Raw genomic sequence first — 17,827 nt, forward strand, 5'->3', positions numbered from 1 at the left:
TATAGGAGTTTAGTATCTGCTCTGGTCCATTCCGAATTTTTAAAAATCCAGATGATTATGTGTGTGAAAACATTGCTAAGTATAAATCATGATGCAGATGTTACATGCTCACAGCAACAGTTATTGTTGATAAAACAGGTGCATGGTATATTTAGAAGGTGGCACTTACTATAAGGAGGTGGCTAGATCCAAGAGCCTTTTAACCTCTAAAACCCAGCTTTGTGACAGGGGAGTACATGCCCCTAATTAACAGGGGTCAGTAATATCTTGATATTAATATATTGTTGTTACTATTATTACTGCCATTAAATGAGGATTTCCCCCAGGTTTGCAAATATTTCTTTCCTATTTCTTCTAGACTTCACTGAGGGTTCCCAAGTTCCTGAGCGGCCCCCTAAACCATTCCCTCGAAGAATCAACTCTGAACGAAAAGCAGGTAGCTGTCAGCAAGGTGGCAGTGCTACCGCCACACCTCCTGCTGCCTCCTCACCTCAGCTCTCCAGTGAGATCGAGAACCTCATGAATCAGGGTTACTCCTATCAGGACATTCAGAAAGCTTTGGTCATTGCCCACAACAACATTGAAATGGCCAAAAACATCCTCCGGGAATTTGTTTCTATTTCTTCCCCTGCCCATGTGGCCACCTAGCACATCCCTCCCTGCAGCGGCTTCAGAGGACCCACGAGCCAGGCTCTTACTTAAGGAGCACCTAGGAGGGCAGAGGCTCCTTTGGGGACTTCACAATGAGGTCCTGCCCTCTCTGTAGGTATCACACCTGTGGTTCCAAGATTTCAAAGCAGTGGAATGAAAATGGAGCAGCTAGTGTGTTTTATTATTATATTGGTCTTGAGAGTGTATTTGAAGGTGTCCTTCAGTCCCCACCAGGAGAGTGAGTGGATTTTTATTACATGGTAGCCTACCTGGGGGAACAGTCCAGAAAGTAGTAGAACAGGTATTGTGCTGTAAACCCTAATGGAGGACATAAGACTTTTCTGGGTTAAGGATGTGACTCTGTGTGTGTGTGTGTGTGTGTGTCTGTCTGTCTGTCTGTGGTTGTATGTGTCCTGTGATTATGATGATCCTGCTGTGTGTGTTAATTCCAGGCGGGGAATTGGCACAAGAGGTTCAGGAAGGAATCTTTTAAAGACTTCTATCTACTGTGGTATTACCCCTAACTCTAGTGTGTATTACAACTTCAACACTCCACTTTGGCTTAGATTATCATGTGCATAGCTCATATTTTTAGAATTCCCTTCCTCTGTTCTATCCCTTTGCTCTGTTCTTTCCCCTATCAGCTTCTTTTTCCTCCTCCTTGGTTTTCTGTCATTGTCAGCAGGCTTGCTGTGGCCAGCCTTCCTGAGGCTAAGCAGCTTTTATAGGATGTTCCTTATTACATGTGATGGTGTTTGGGAGAGAGAGTACTATTGCTACGTTGTTATGGTTTTGTTTGACACTAGGAGCTAACACTGGTCACTCCAAAGCACTATTTCTATAGGAACATTGAATTTGTTAAAATAAAATGTTTGAACTATCCTAATTACATAATGACTAATTTGAGATAGAGGCCTTCAAATACATTCCATGTCCTCCCCAGAAAATAGTCTGGGGGAGTCCGTTGCCTTGGTGCCAGGTGTGTGTCCTGGTATAGGTCATGAGTCTTTCTACTTAATGGAAAGGGAAGAACATTTGTTTCCAGGATAATTTTCTGGCCCTAATACCACAAAGTTTTTAGAAAGCTTCATTCACATGCTATTTAGATGCACAAAATAGATAGTAAGGATTTGGATTTATTTGTTCAGTTTTTCTTCCTCGTGCATTAATTTCAGCTTATATTATGTTTTACATTTCTCCCTTTGAGCATGAGCCAGGTTAGATTTTCCAAAATGGCTTTTATCTTTGCCCTTTAAGGAGTAGGGATACCACCTATGGTAGCACAGTGTTTTGCTGATAATCAGCATCTTTCCTACTTTGGTGCTGCCCAGTGACTTGGTTTTCTCTTGTGTCTAGGGCTAGGGAATGAAATGTCTCTTTCCTCTCTTCCCTTTTTTTTTCCTCTTAGGTATATGCTTTATAGTAAATAGGCATCATTCATTACAAAAAATGACTCTATTCAAAGACAATATGGGGAAGAGCTGGCAGTTTGTGTAGTTGCAAGTTCATAAAGAAACTTAGGTGTCCAGTTGGGAGTCCTGTTCTTCAGTTCCTGTGGATAGTGCTCTATGGCCCCTTGAGTTCAGTTCTCTGTCCTGAGTCTTTTGCTGACTTCCCTAATGGTGGTATCCTTCCTCCATGTCATAAGCAAGGCTGCTCTTGGATAAATTACCTTCCTTGGGATCTAAATCTTGCTTTTGTCATTAGGTTCAGACAAAAATGGCTCGCCTTAAACCTGCTTTCTTTCCATTCTTGGCATCTTTGGAACTGAAACCTTTACTAACGCTTCTCTTGGTATCCAGCTACTTCTAGATCTTTTATTTTTGTCCTCTTATCCCTGAACTATTTATATTTCTGGAGCAGAGCAAACTCTAGTACAGGACCTCATATTGATTTGCATAGCCCACCAGCAGGTGCAGGAGGCCCTACTCTGGGGTGGAGGGAGGCAGGGAAAGTGGGTACTGAGTGGCAAAGAGTAGTCTACCATCCTCTTCTAAAAACTGACAACATTCATTTTGCATTTTGTTTCACTATTGAAGGACTAGACAAAGAACTAGAAAAAAAGACAACAGTTTCCAGGCCTGTCCATGGTGTAATTCTTCTTTCTCTACAGCTACTGTCCATAGTCAAGATCTGTCAAGAAAACCAAGCAGTCACTGCATCTCTTCTGCCTGTCCAGTGTATTCACATCTTCTGTGGAGGTTATTGCTCATACTGGCTAGACTAAGGGTCATTTCATCCTTTATTTTCCTGAGCACCTGTGTAGCTCTTCAAGTCAGCCCTGAAAAAAGTGTCTAGGTTGCTGGTGGAGCACATGCATTGTTGACGTGGCTTGGGTAGTTTTAGTTTGTCAGGTGTGTATCTGCAGACACTGAAGGCTTTGAACCATTACATGAGGACCTATCCTTTGGATGTTCTAAGGATATATGTGGGCTTGTGCCTGAAATTGCCAGGTAAGCTTCAGGAAGGTTTTCACATGGCTCTTGTTTTCAAAATAGTCTCAAAACTTGAATTTCTTACATTTTCTTTTGAATAAGGCACCATTAACCATTTCTTATCCTCCATTCATATGGTAATTTTTAATTCTTTGGCACTTGCTCTGAATTTAACTAAAATTGCCCTTTCAGGCTTTTGAGTTTTCCCATGTTGGCAAGATCTCCTAATTACATATAGTCAATATGGTCAGGAGACCCACTTTAATGTTTTCCTTTTTATCAAATTAATTAAACCATTCTATTCAACCTAATTTCCTGTTTTCCCCACATTTTCCTGACTTGCTTTACATAGCCTGCCTCATTGCTGGGTCTTCCAGGTACTGTGACTAGACTTTTCCAGCTGCCTCTCCCATGTTCCTTCTACTAAAATGAAAGGGTTTTAAGTGAACTCTATAATATACCTCCCTTTAGTTAAATAATAGACTCATCTCAGCATGTATCTGTTAATATTTATTTAAATATTGATCTCTACCTGTGCATGGCTATTCTCCTGTACTAGACTTCTCTTTCTCTCCACAATCCCACCCTATATATTCTGCCTTTTTTTTTTTTTTTTTTTTTCTGTTCTCTTTCTCTTTGTAGACAGACTCTCATTGCCAGAGTCCGAGATGTGGGATACTATTAGTATCATTAGCTGTTCTGTGGATAAAAAAAGTGGGGGGGGGGGGAGGTTGCTATTCTTTATACTTAAAGTATTTACTTCCTTTATAGAAAAGTAAAATGTGTTTTATGGTCCCAAAAGCAACTTACAAATTAATTTTTGTAACAACTTTCTTGCAAACTAGGGATCAGCTTTAAGACACCTTTAACAAGATCTAGAGTTTTTTGTAGGTGATTAGCAGTGGTGTTAATGCAGAATATTTTCCTACCTCATGTCATGAAAGTTAGAAGGTTACTGACCTTATATTTTGCTTTTGCTGTTGGTCTTTTTGACTCTGGAATGACCATTATCCACTGAATACTGCCCTGGTTATAGCAGTTCAGTTGTTCACTCAGCAAATGTTTGGGTGATTAGCATGCACCAGGAATGTCAGCTATATGTTATTCCCTTCCACCACATGGTAGTTTACTGATGTTGAGGGATTGTACTTCAGGCTATCTAGCACTTGAATTTGATCCTAAAATATCTCCTCCAAATAAGATTGTACAATTTTATTCACAGCTTTTATGCAGACAACTATTCTTAAAGATCTGTGCTGGTTAAAATCAGTCTAAGACTTTCCCCTGAAATCCCTGTTGTTTTCCTATAGCTTTTATAATATTGAGGAGATTCCTTGGTCTGAGTTTCATGTATACCCACCTTTGTTATGTCTTTCAGTGGAATCTATTTGGCTTAAGAGGTATGTTGGCTTAGAGTTGTATAGTAGGGCATTAAATGTTTAAGCAAAGGATCTGCCCACAGCCCCTTTTCAATCTAGTGCCTTCTTTGATCTTTTTACTGAGCTGCTTGTGTCCCTAATCCTCATTCTTGCGAAGGTTTCTCTTTTAGCCTTCTGTTACCTTTTACCATCCCTTACTACTGGGGATTTGTTTTCCAATCCTTCAGTGGCCTTTGCAGCTAATTCCATGTCATTGAAGGGGTGGAGGTAGGAGGCATCTGTCTTTGGATCCTGATTTTCAGTGGATTGTGTGGTCTTCTGAGAGCCAGTCAGTAGTACAGACTGGACTCAGTGCTCTGTATCAGCCTTTCCTTCAGAGCAGGGAACCACAGAGATGTCAGAGCTTAGTATCAACACCTTATTATTCTCCTAAACCCTAACACTTCAAAATTCAATCTAAAGTATTCTAACTTCACCTAAAACATTTCTATTACAACTTTGATCTTAGTCTACATTAGCAATCTTTCTTTAGGAAATGCACATAACCACTTAATTCATGAAGGAGGGCAGATGGTGGAACCAGGTTGAGATTGTATTTTAACTTTCCTGGTTACGGATCCTTTGGATACAAGAAATATTCCAGGTAAAGAAAGGAGGAAGTCAGTGATAAGGATGCAGAATATTTTTATGGAACCCAGGATAGGAAGTACAGTTGATTCTTGCATGGTCCCTCCTGCTTCATAGCCTGTTTGCATGGATAGCCTCCAAATAGGCACCCCAGTCCTCAAGTCCATGTGACCCTCCAGCTCTAGGGATCACCACAACCACGAACAGATTCCCAGTTCCTCTTAGTTCATATTCTTAAGAAAGAATAAACTCAGCCCAGCATGTTGATCAGATGTCCATCCTTGACCATTTGGCCTTCAGGAAGAACAGGAAAGTGTGGCAAATGGCAGCAGCAGCAGAGCTAAGGACTTCTACTCCAGTGGTAAAGCTACTGTTGTCCTGCTTTTTTGAGAGTGGGAAGGTGTCTGGGTCATCGAGCATCAGGCATCAGAAGGTGTCTGGGTCATCGAGCAAATCCTTAGAATCACTTTAATTCTGCTTACTGTCTTTGTTTCTTCTTTATTTCTTACTCTTCTTCTTCTTATGAGTCTTGGCATCCAAGATTTTTTTCCTCCCTCTTGAGGGCATGCTAGTCTGTTCCTAGGTGGCATTTCTTAGCCACCCTTCAACCTCAGGTCTTCAGCCTTCTTTCATGTCACTGAGAACAGATCACGATTCCACTTAGCTACTACCCTTGAGTGTATGGACTCTTCAGGTTTTAGTGTTGAGTATCTATCCATCCTGTGAGCTCCTGGCTATCTTGCATCTCCTCTTCTCCTCTTCCTTGTTGTCCTGTGTGAGGGAGCTCTACAGTGTTGTTCCTAGGCACCTCAGAAACTGCTTTGCTGGAGCCAGTAAAAATGGGTGAGAGTTGGGATGTTTCCAGGATATAGAGATTCCAGTGTAGTATAGAGCTTCTACTGCAAGCTCCTTAGATAGGATGTATTTCCCTGTCCAGTTGTTTTCCTTTATATTAAAGCTTTTTTTTTTTTTTTTTTAAAAACTTTGCTTCACCTTGCCTGGATCTGTTGTTTTTCCCATCCTGAGCCTGTTTTGCATTGTAAGGCATTTTATATGCCTTGCTTACAACTTTTTTAAACTACCAGAGTCATTTGATATACACAGAAGTAACCTAATAATCCAAAGACATACATCAAGGCACATGGAAAGGGTAGGTCACCAGATTTTGTGTTTGATAGTCTAGTCTAGGCTCCTAAATTAAGGATTAGAGGGACAGTAGTGCCATGTGCCTTCACAGTGTCCCAGGAAATCTGGGTTGTTCCAAAGGGAAGAAGAATCAGTATTCCTTGGTTCCAGAAAGTAGTAAAAGAGGAAGAGATGGAGAAATAGGGATGGAGAGAGCAGACCCTGCACATTCATTCAGCGTCAAATGGAAAGCCCCCAGGCAGAAGGGCCAGCTGTTGACTAACAGACGTAACAGCTGTTTGGAGATCTTGCCACCCCTTTCCCTAGTATAGTGTTTGAGAAAAATGTGGCTGACCACTCCCTGTGTTTTACAGAGTCAAGGCTGGAAGCCAGCCTCAGATCTCCTGATCTGGCAGCTGAACAAATCAGCAGAGTTCTGATCACCTGGCTTTGTAATCCTGATTCAGTCCCAAAAGAGAATGTGAGCGGCAACCCTCCACATTGCCTTGCACAGGTTTTTTTCCTACCCTGAACCAGAGAAGATGATTGCTCAGCACTTCTGCAAGCAGCTCCTCAGGCTTTGCACTGCCTCCCTGCACAGGCCCTGAAGTGGGAGTGCTGGGTGCCTGTTTCACTTCTTCCTTCCTGCCTACCTCTGACCCCATGGTGGGTGAGGGTAGCCATGCTTATGGCTGTCTTGAAACTGAAGAGGCAGAGAACTACTTGAGTCTGTAAACCATGTGTTCTCTCCCATGGCCTCTCTCTCTCCTGTCCTGTTGTTGGGGTGAACAAGCCTATAGTGCAATGCCTGTGGAGAGGAGATGGCTCCTGACCTACCCTGCTCAGTACTGTTTTAGTGTCTTGGCCTTGAATGACAAGCCCAACTTCCTGCTGAAACATGTGGCAGGGCATGGCAGCTATGAGGTACCTCCTACATCTGCTTTCTGGCTGTGGTTACTTGGGATTTTTAACCTTATATATCTTTTTCCTTTATTCAAAACAATTTTTAGCACACTGAAAAAAAAAAAAAAAAAAAAGCCAAACGTTTTGTGCCTTTCTAAGGCAGCACTGTATCCAAGGCTGCATTTTAGGACTTAATATGGAAATGCCCGAGTCTGAGCTCCTCTACCTTGAGTATCCTTAGCCCTAGAGTCCAGGGAATAGGAAGAGTCTCTCTGTGGCTGGAGATGTGGCACACAAGATACAGTATGCCTGTGGTCCCTTTGCTCTATCATGAGGCTTTTTTGGAAGAGAGCAGCATTGTACTTGGGATCATTTGTTTGGTTCCAATCAGCAGCTTAGTTATCAGATTGAATGCTTTGTCTCTTGCAAGAGACAAAATGTTCCACAATTTCCAGATATACTCTGGACCATTCCAAGTGCCCCAGCCCCCTGATCATATCAATGACCCTGTTGCATATGGAGAAGTATAGGTGGACTCTCCTGAAAAGGGGAGGCAGTTCTTTTTTTTTTTCTTTTTTGCTGGATCCTGAGCCAGCCTAGACCTCCTGCTTCTTCCTCAGACTTGGATTTCCTTTCATTTGAAGTCTTTAAACTTAAAAGCATTAAGTAGCTAGTGCCCTCTACAAGGTCTGCTTTTCCCCAGAGAAGGGCAGCAAGGAATGTGTACCAGAAGCCTGTCGGTATTATTATCGTAATAGGTTTCAGCAGGAGGAAGTTTTCTATATAGTGACATTTTACTTATCGTTTCCTCAATTCTTCCCTGCCTTTAACTAATAAAGAATTGGGAGATAGAAACAATTCTTTATAAAATCCTCCTTATTCAAGATTTTGAAATTCTTGACCTGGGTGGGGCTGGAGAGAACTTGATGTTTTCTCTAGAATGAAGAGTCCCAATTTGTATATCAGTGTTAAGAAAACAAAACAGACACTTAGGTAAGATTTTTGTGGACTATTTTAAAAATGTGTCATTAATATAAAAAAAAATATATTAGCAGTATTTAATCATCCTCACCTGTAAAGAACAAGAAAAAACAGAAGGTAAATATTCTTACAGAGAATAGCAGAGCTTTAAGATTCATTTTCATTTTAAGTCCATTGTTTTGCCAATGTATTAATGTTTAGAGGTCTGTTATACTAATGTTATTTATTAATTTTTTTTCATTTCCATACACAGTTAACTAAAGAGCTTTTCAAGCACCCATGTCTGTAAAAGAAGTATTTTTAAATAAAGTTTCTTTTGTTGTAGCAGACTCGAGTTCTTGCTCATTTGGGAGGTAATATATGACCAGATACTGAGGTGGGTTCTGCTGCCTTGAGGGCAGCACCCAGAATCAGATACAGCCCCTGGCCAGCAGTCTGCCAGGCCCCACATGCTGCTGAGAGATGGCGGGGCTAGCCTCTCTGGGGCAGAACTGGAACCAGAAGAAACCCTGGTCTCCACTGGCAGCTGCAAAGGGTTCTGTGTTCTTTTTGGTGCAGGTGAGAAACCCCAGGTACCTGTGGTACCCATGATGAATACAAAGCACTGCACAACTTCCAGGACAATTAAGCTTTATTTTTCTCTCTCTCAAACACATACACACACACGCACGCACGCACGCACACACACATAGACACACATAATTTGCAGATTTACATACAACAAAACCACATGAGCAAGCATGCATGTGACTACACACACACACACACACACACACACTCACATACATTCATACACCCCCCAAAGCTCTAGCCAGGCCCCTGGTTTTTTCATCCCTAAGTACCATTCTCCTATTGGGCCCTTGTAGAGTCTAGGCCCATTAGCTCAGTTTATAGAAATTTGGTGATAATATAACTATAGCCTTAATCCCCATAAAGGACAGGTCACCTCATCTCTCTCCCTCCATCTCTCATCTTTCAGTCTCACATGATCCTTTGAGGGCACTGGGAGCCATGTAAATGCAGGGGCTCAGGCTCAGATGTCTTCACAGGAATGTCACCCGGCTTCCTCCCTGCAGGACATTCTTGAGGAAATAACACCAGTTCCTGATTTGTGCCCGAAGAGAAAATGTCACAAAAGCGGCAGGCAGGAAGTTATAGCAGCGACTCTGCCACTGCTTCCGGATACTACAGTGTACTCTCCAGAGCCAGCAAAAGTGACATTCTGTGACAGTGAACAGGCACCTGGGCCTTCTTATGTCAGGGGTACAAATGAATTACCAAAGCCAGCCTGGCGGGGGTAGGCAGAAAACCAGCTCGGATGGGGGCTGGTAGAAGACAGGTATTTATAGCTATAGCATATTTAAGGAGAAAACATGTTCTACAAGAAACTTCAGTCACTTGTGGAGAACTGAGGCCTCTTCTGAACATCGCATAAGTGGAGATAGAGGTGGACTGGGCCCTAAAAGGGGGCCTCCAGGGCCAAGTGAGGTCCTTCTTGGGATGGCTCTGGCCCTAGCCCATAGCCCTCTAGAATGGATCTGTAGGTGTGCTGGAGCAGGGGTCTTCTCTGTAGTCCCTTTGGGGGCTTTGGCTGGGGAAAAGAGTGAGCAGGGAGCCAGAAACTGTCCAGGTGAGTAGAGAGCCAATGTGATTCCATGGCTAATGCCTCAGATCGATGTATTTCTCTCCCTAAAAATGGGTAGAAGAGAGGGAAACATGGAGACAGTTAGCAGAGTTCAAGGTGAGAGCACTAAGAAGGAGGAGGGAGGAATTGAAGCAGAAGCTGATGAACTTGGTGCAGCATCATGGAGGGAAGAAGCTGGGGTGGGTATGGGGAGCAAGGAAGGACAGACAGCCTCTGATTCTGCCTCTGCACTGGGGAAATGGAGGCCACACTTCACGCTTCTGTCAGGAGCCACAGGCTTTATTCAGGAAAGGTGATGGTGATGGGACCAGGGCTTTGCCCTTAGCCTTTCTACAGGGTCTCTCCGCCACTTGCCTCACCCTGCCATCTGTAAGTAGTGTTTAGTAGGCAAGATGGGCCTGCTCCCTTTCTCCAACCAAGAAGGAAGAAGGGCAGAAAGAGTTAGTGTTCGGAAACGAGCACCATTAGTCCCTGGCACCCCCAATCCCTGAAGATTTATCAGACACTGGCCATAGGAACTGCCTCCTACCTGGTCTCCTGGAGCCCTCTTGTCACCGCTGCTGCCCTGTAGGAGGCCCATCTCTTCTGGGAGTTTATCTGACTTAACTTCAACTACAAATTCACTCTTATGAGACGGGGGCAGCGTGCTGGGAGGAGGGAGGCGAGAGGTTGGCAACTTAGGGGCAAAGGGGGGGGGCTGCTAGGAAGGATGCTTGGATGGATAGATGGTGGGCTCTTTGGGGGCTCTGGGGTCAGCTCAGAAAGGAAGTAGGCAATGAAAGAAGGTGTGGGGGTGGGTGCTGGGCAGGAAAGCAGGGCATACCCAACCCAGGGTCCCACTCTTGCTTCTAAGGGGTAAGTGGGCCTTGGGGTAGATGACATGTGCCTAAGGAGGCAGCAGGCGGGGCAGCAGGAGAGGGGGAGGGTAGCAGGGGTCTGTCATGCTTACATCTCTTGTTTGCCTGACCGCCCACACAGCAGCTTGCCCTTCTTGTAGAGGAAATAGAGGATAGCGCCCAGCACAGCCAAGACCAGGATACACACGATCACAGCCACAATGACCACGCCCTTGCTCTCCTGCTCCGGCAGCTTTTTCTCTGTCACATAAAGCCACTCCTAGTCACTCCTGGCCCCAGGCTGACACATTGCCATTGCTGCCCCACCCAGCCCAGAGCAGGCAGACGATGGGCCGCCACTCACCTGTCTCAACATTGCTCCCCACTATGGGGACAGGGCAGAAAGGGTGCCCTGGCACAGCCCTGTTCTCTTGCCAGGCCCGCTTACCTGTGGAGGTGCTGTTGGCTCTGGCATGAGGACTGGCAGTGGAGGTGCTGAGGCCAGCTGTTTTGCTGGAGTCTGGTGTGAGGGTAGTTAAACTGACTGGGAGGCAGAGGGAGGGAGTTAGGAGAAGCTCACGTTAGTGCCCGTGCCTGGGCATGCCCCTGCCATCCTCTGCAGGGATGTGGCCCCTCACCCAGCTCCAGGATGATGATGGTGCTGTTTCTGCCCAGGGAGTTGGAAGCTGTGCATTCCGCGCCCCTCTCCAACAGCTCTGGGGTCACAAGGACATTGAGAGTGCTCAGCACCCTCTGTGAATCTTGGTATTCTTCACTTGCCTGTGAAGAAGGAGGCAGTTCAGTGGGTGGAAGGATCTCCGGTTATGGCTGCAAGGCCTGGGCAGGGATTAATAAGCGCGGAGGAAGAGGCCCCAGGCCTGCTTACAGTGCCATTGATGTTCCAGGAGATGGTGGGCCGAGGATGTCCTGATGCTTCACAAGACAGATTAAGCATTGTATTCTCTTTCACCCACACCTTCCTCTTCTTTGATGCCATCCATGGGGGACCTTGGGGAGGTAGGAGAGGGTGTGGCAGCAAACTCAGCAAGCTTGCCTCCCCTTCCCCACCAGAGCTCCCAGGGCAGCAGTGGCTTTCTAGCTCCAAAGAGCTCAAAACCACCTGACTTGGGGTGATCTGGTCTCTGCCCAAAGGGCCTCACCAAAAATGGCCACATTGACTAGCTGTGTGCGGTTCAGGCCAGGTACGCTGGGCACAGATGCCACACAGCGGTAGCCTCCTCCTATCTCCCGTTTCAGATGGTCAAAGTGAAGTACAGGCCCCTTTTCCAGCACTTGGCCTGTCTGGGGGAGAGGTCGTTCAGAAGGTCTCAGAAAGAATAAGCTGTTGCCCACAGCCCCAGATCCACCTGGATACCTTTTCTCTCAGCCACTGGAACTCGAGGGCCTGGTTACTCTCTGCCTTGCAGGTCAGTGTAAGGCTACTGCCTTCTTGGCCCGCAGGGGCTGCGGGACTCACGTCAACATCAGACACATCTGGGGGCACAGCAAGAGTGTCAGCCTGGGCAGGACAGGGCAGGGCCAGTTCCCTCTTGCCCCAGCTCAGCCCCCCTGTCCTGGGGGCCCCCAGCCCCTCACAGTTCACCAGCAGCTCCTGGGGTTCACTCAACAGTGGTATCGTGGTTTCTAAGTCCAGACCCTGGCATTCGTAGAGCCCGCTGTGCTGCTTCTGGGCAGGCTCCAGCACCAGGAGGCCATTGTCAGTGGATCTTTCTTCCTCCATCTCCCTGGTGCTGGGATTCTGGGAGAGGAAGAAGCAGTGAGCGGCACCGCCCAACCACTCTATCTGCATCTGCCTGCACCCACTCTGCAGCCAACACCAAGCCCTCACACCTGCTTGTGGATGCTGAAGGGAGGTGTGGGGTTGCCATCCGCCAAACATCTGATTTCCACACGATCCCCTTCCTTCAGCATTCCCGCAGGCTCCACTTCCAACCACACTTTTTCCGCTGGGTCTGTGTAGGCAAAGGGAGTTGTTCTCAGCCCAAGAGGTGCCCTGGGCTGAATGGGAACAGGTTGGCAGGAATTTCCACCAGGCCCACTTCAGTGAACAGATGGACAGGTCAGTACTCACAGAAAACGGGGACAGTGACTTCCCTAGATTCCTTCATGTGGTTCCCACTGGGCAGTCGGTAACTGAGCTCACAATAAAATTGGGCATCTTTGTCTTCCTTAACCAGCTGTACCTTCAGAACACTCTTCAAGGTGTATAAGCCACTTGACTCCACGATCTGCGAGGACTGAATGTGGACACCTGGGCAGGGAGGAAGGGGAGCAGGGTCTGGCCCCAGCCCCACCCTGTAGTTCCCACCATGTTGGCAGGGGAGCATCTAAAGACCCCTGCCAGCTGGGCATGGGTGGCACACACTGTAATCCCAGCTACTCAGGAGGCTGAGACAGGCAGGAGGAACAGCAGTTTGAGGCCAGGTTCAGCAAGTTAGCAAGACACCGTCTCAAAATAAATAAATAAATAAATAAATAAATAGCCCTGCCTCTGTCAAGTGGCCAGGGTCAAATGCAACCTGGCAACTTTTCAATCCAGCACTTTTACTGTACAGTATCTACCCTAGAAAAACATTCACACAACAGCATATATACAAAGATGTATGCCAGTATTGCTGCAGCAACGTATATGAGGTGCCTGGGAGTGCAGTCCGTGGTAGAGCATATGCTTAGCATACACACAAGGGTCTAGCTTCACCCCAAGGGCCAAAAACAAAACAAATTACCCAAGATGATTAGAAAAATGAGACATGCTAGACTCATCAAGCAGGAACAGCAGAGTCTAAAACTCTGCAGCAGGCACAAAAAGTACATCTACACAGACTGAGCTACAAAGATTACACAAAAGAAACTGTCTAGGGCTGGGGTTGTGGCTCAGTGGTAGACTACTTGCCTAGCACGTGTGAGGCACTGGGTTCAATTCTCAGCACCACATACAAATAAATGAATAAAATAAAGGTTCATCAATGATGAAAAAAGTGTATTTAAAAATAAATAAAAGAAACTGTAGCAATGCATACCACACTTTAATAGTTCTCAGGGTTTGCCAACCTGACACTAATGATGTTTCAGGCTAAAAGTGAGTCTTTGTGGTGGGGCATCCTTTGCACCATACCAAGTGTAGCAGCATCCCACCTCTACTCACCAGATGCCAATAGCACCCCCTATACTTTTGATAACCAAAACTACCACCAGACACTGCCAAATATCCCCTGGTGGGGTGCAAAAGTCAATCCTGGTTAGAGACCACTGATTTAAATAATAAAATGCCTACATGCTTCTAGAGATATTTGTGTGTGTGAATAAATATACAGAAATGGGCCTGAAAGAACTGACAGCAGAGGTTACTTCTGATAGTAAATCAGAGGAACGTCTAACTTTTCTGTGCAATTCAAATTCTTGGAACTGGGGCTCTAACTCAGTGGTAGAGCACTTGCCTACTAGCAGGTACAACACCCTAGGTTCAACCCCAGCACAGGGGTGGCGGGGGCGCCGGTGATATCCTTTATCAAAATATTTCCAAACATCACTTGTTGCCGGGTGCACTGGCACATGCCTGTAATCCCAGCAGCTCGGGAGGCTGAGGTGGGAGGATCATGAGTTCAACTCAGTGAGACCCTGTCTCTAAAATACAAAAAAGGGCTGGGGATGTGGCTCAGTGGTTGAGTGCCCCTTAGTTCAAACCCTGGTACCAAAAAAAAAAAATCACTTGTTGATTTATTTTTTACTTTTTCCAGTTCTGGGGATTGAAACCAGGGCCACTCTATCACTGAGCTATACTCCTAGCCCTTTTTACTTAATTTTTATTTTTGAGTCAGAGTCTTCCTAAGTTGCCCAAGCTAACCTCAAATTTGTGATCCTTCTGCTTTAGCTCCTAAGTCATATTTTTTTTTCTTTTTTTAGTAAAAGCAAAATTAAGTGGTTAGTTAGTCCCTGTGTGGTACCACAGGCAAGAAGGGTACTCACGATTTTTCTCCTCCATCAGGGGCAGACGATTCTTGTACCAAATGACTTGAGGAATGGGGTACCCATTCCTCCCTATACAGGTGGCGACCTAAGAAGGAGAGGGTATGAGTCTCCCTGCCTGACCCCCCGCCAAGGCCCACCTTAGCTCCTGCTTATACTTGGTCAGCCCAGCATATCTCACCTCCTCAGGCTCCTTGCTGTTCACAGAGATGCCCAGGGCACTGGTCTGGATGGTTGGCTCCTCTGGAGCTTCTACAAGGGGAGGAAAATCAGCAGGAGCACTGGAGCCCGCTTCCCATGATCCATACTGACGTGAAGGCAGGAAGGGAGGGGCACTCACTGAAAACACGGAGCTGAATGCGGTGCTCCTGGAACCAAGGACGCTTACTCTGACACAGGAAGATGCGCTCATCATGGGGCATGACCTGAGTCAGAGCCAGAGCCCCTGGGCCCTGGAGGCTGAGGCGGTGCTGGTACTCCCCAGGCTCACTCTGACCCTGGCCCTGGCGCACACGGAAGATGAGTGTGGGCTTCTCCTTGTAGACCTGAGGGGATGGGACAGAGAGGTAAGGGTCCTGGGTCTACATGGGGGGCAGAGCTTCCCACCTCCCACTGCCCCTAGGAGCTCAGGAACTCACAGAAAACCAGTCCACATGGCTGAGGTTGCTCAGGGAGTGCGAAGGGCCACACCTCAGAAGGGCGGTGTTGCCCACTTCCACCTCCACCATCTCTGGTGTGGGCTGCTCCGCCTCTCCAGGCATACCTGGAGGGAGGAAGGGGTGTACCCCAGCAGCTGTGTCAGCTCCAGCTGCTCCCCATCCCTTCACACTACTCCCTGCAGCTGTTCTCCTGCCACTCAGGAGGGCCCGAAGAAGGCCCTGTCCATTCCTAACCCTCAACCTCACCCTGCCTGCCCCCAACTCACCCTGCCCCTCTCCTACTGCAGGGGGATCCTGGTCCTCAGAGCGCAGACTGAACATGGGGCACTTCCCAAATGAGGATGGCAGAGGGGAAGAGGGGCAACATGAATAGGCTCTGGGCCAAGAGGAAGGTTCCTTTCCTCCTAGGTCTCCTCCCCTGCTCTCTGAGTGAGCTCAGAGTGTGGGAATGCAAGGCATGTGCCAGGCTGGGGCACACAGGCCCCTTTGTGTCCCCATCCCCAGGGCAGACGTCACTATTCTACCCTCTGCCTACCCCCCCCCCCCAAGTCTCCTCCCTAAACCCCCAAGAAGACCTAATGAGCCAATCTGGCCACACTCTGATCTCATGCTCCCTAAGCAGTATGGCAATGAACATTCCACATACACTCAGGGGATCTCGTCCTGGGAATCTGGTGAGTATGGAGGGGTCAGAGTCCCCCAGGGGTCAGGACAAGGGTCAGGGAGTGGGCAAGAGTGACATTAGTGGCATTAGTGGTGCTCCCAATCCTGTGAGGAAGTTATGTCACTTGACACCATCTGGCCGGACCCTAGGATGCCTGCCTTGATCTGGCTCCCAGGCAGAGAGGGCCAGTGCAATGGTCCTCAACCCAGAGCAGAAGCGTCCGATTCTTGACTCTTTTTCCCCAGAGCCAGAAGAGCAGGGCAGGGTGCTGCGGGACCCACTGCAGCTATGGAGCCCTATTTAGCCCTTTCCCCAGAAATAAGGTCAGCCTAGGAGGCAGTAGACTGGAATACTCCAGGGATATGGCTGGCACTGGGCATGAGGCCAGCCAAGTGGGTAATGCCCAGTCCAACCCTTCCCCGGGCGGATAGCGGCTGGGATCAGGGTAGGAGCCAAGAGTAACACGCGATACCGCTGCGGGCCATACAAGGGCAGCATGGACCCCGGGAGGGCCCAGCTACTAGGCGGTTCCAGAGAAAAGCTCCCAGGTGCTTGGGCGCTTTTCCCACCAGAATGTAGTCCTTAAACTAAGTCCACTGGTGCTTCCACTCTAGAAATGCTCCATCCCTCGTATCTACCATCTATGCCGGTCACCGAGGAGTCGCGAGGCGACCCACACTGCCTATAGCCCGTGCCAACGCCCAGCCCGGCGGGAGCAGCCGTTCCTCCTCCTCTTGCTCACCTCCAGCCTGGCGCGAGGCCCAGGACGGAGGGGGAGGGGTCGGCGCACCCCTCCAGCTAGAAAAGCTGCCTTTTCCAGCAACAGGCGGACGCCGGATTCAGGGATTGGGGATGCGCGCTGGTTGCGCCTCCCATCCCGGCTCCAAAAGCCGGTCCCCAGAGTGGGCACCTGCGGAAAAACTCTCCGAGAGCCTCGACTCCACCCTTTCTCTCGAGCGGCAGCAGCCTCCACCCGGTCTTCCCAGTCCTGATCCCGGATACTCTAGAATCCAGACTGCAAACTGGATGCAAAGAATAGTTGCACGCGCGCAAGGCGCCAGGGAGCCCGGCACTCGGGCACTGGGGCTCAAATCCCCGGCGCCGCCGCGCTCCGGGCTCTGCTCTCCCGCAAGCTCCCCCTGAAGACCCTCGGCCCGGGCGCTGCGGGGCACGGGTCCCCCAGCCAACTCACTCACCAGTGGCGCGGCGACAGCAGCAGCAGACGACCAGCAAGAAGGCGCAGAGGAGTCCGGGTAGATCCATGCTTCCCGGCCGGAGGACGAGAGCCAAGTGAGGAGCTTGCGACTGCCGGGGGCTGACGTCAGGGGGGCGGGGGAGGGGGGCCCAAGCGCTGGCCTGCTCCGCCCCGCGCAGCCCCCTGCCCCCGCCCCCGCGCGCAGCAGCCCTAGGGGGCGGTCCCCGGTGCGCCGGCCCCTAAGCTGCGCTCCAGAGCGCGGCCGGAGGTAGGCCGTAGCCCGCCTTCCAGCCCCCAGTTTGAGCATACCACGGGAGCAGTGACAGGTGTCTTGGGGCCGGACAGACTAACCGAGGAAGCAGCGAGGAGAAGCTGGTCCGGATGCCCAGAATGGCCCAGATCGCCACAGCGGTGTTCACCCCAGCTCAGACCTTACCAGTGTAGCCCTGGGGGACCTCCTGGCGGAGGAATAGCGGATCAGGTCCTCTGTGTCCCTTATGGGAACCTCCCATTCAGGCTCCTCTGCTCCGCCTCAGAGAAATTGGGCCAGCTTTGGACACCTCCCAGAATGATTGCTCCACTGCGCGGCTGCTGCCGGTCTGGCACTGCCCCCAGCCTGGCTGTCCTGGCAGCTTTGGGGGAAGAACCGTGCGCCAGGTTCCACAGACCCAGAGGTACCTGCAGGGGGGAGTGGAGAATGTGCCTTCTAGTCTGTCCCTTCTAGTCTGTCCTTTCAAGCC

At 48.5% G+C, this 17,827-nt stretch overlaps 2 protein-coding genes across 7 annotated transcripts in view; one reads left to right on the forward strand and one right to left on the reverse strand.

Annotated features, from left to right (window-relative positions):
- Positions 1 to 8,425, forward strand: part of Cbl (Cbl proto-oncogene) — a 104,805-nt gene extending 96,380 nt beyond the window's left edge. For all 3 annotated transcript variants that reach the window (XM_027930587.3, XM_071616771.1, XM_071616772.1), the window contains one exon: positions 359 to 8,425. In XM_027930587.3, the coding sequence (XP_027786388.3) occupies positions 359 to 648 (290 nt within the window). In that variant the 3' untranslated portion in view covers positions 649 to 8,425. The remainder of the gene's footprint in view (positions 1 to 358) is intronic.
- Positions 8,115 to 17,596, reverse strand: Mcam (melanoma cell adhesion molecule). 4 transcript variants are annotated; one of them, XM_071616773.1, is made up of 17 exons: positions 17,439 to 17,596; positions 17,089 to 17,156; positions 15,208 to 15,332; positions 14,910 to 15,114; positions 14,751 to 14,821; positions 14,570 to 14,657; positions 12,675 to 12,854; positions 12,434 to 12,555; positions 12,179 to 12,341; positions 11,958 to 12,076; positions 11,743 to 11,884; positions 11,469 to 11,590; positions 11,221 to 11,362; positions 11,031 to 11,126; positions 10,696 to 10,843; positions 10,276 to 10,393; positions 8,115 to 9,790 (listed from the first exon to the last, which is right to left on the reverse strand). In XM_071616773.1, exons 2-17 carry the CDS (start codon positions 17,153 to 17,155, stop codon positions 9,761 to 9,763), a joined length of 1,938 nt encoding a protein of 645 aa, XP_071472874.1. In that variant the 5' UTR covers position 17,156; positions 17,439 to 17,596; the 3' UTR covers positions 8,115 to 9,760. The 4 variants fall into 4 exon arrangements, with proteins under 4 accessions (XP_071472874.1, XP_027786454.3, XP_071472875.1 ...); XM_027930653.3 differs by having other exon boundaries at positions 17,089 to 17,197; XM_071616774.1 differs by having other exon boundaries at positions 17,397 to 17,596.
- Between the last annotated feature and the right edge of the window lie 231 nt (positions 17,597 to 17,827).

The sequence above is a fragment of the Marmota flaviventris genome, chromosome 9, assembly GCF_047511675.1.
Source record: "Marmota flaviventris isolate mMarFla1 chromosome 9, mMarFla1.hap1, whole genome shotgun sequence".
In the NCBI taxonomy this organism is placed as follows: Eukaryota; Metazoa; Chordata; class Mammalia; order Rodentia; family Sciuridae; genus Marmota; species Marmota flaviventris.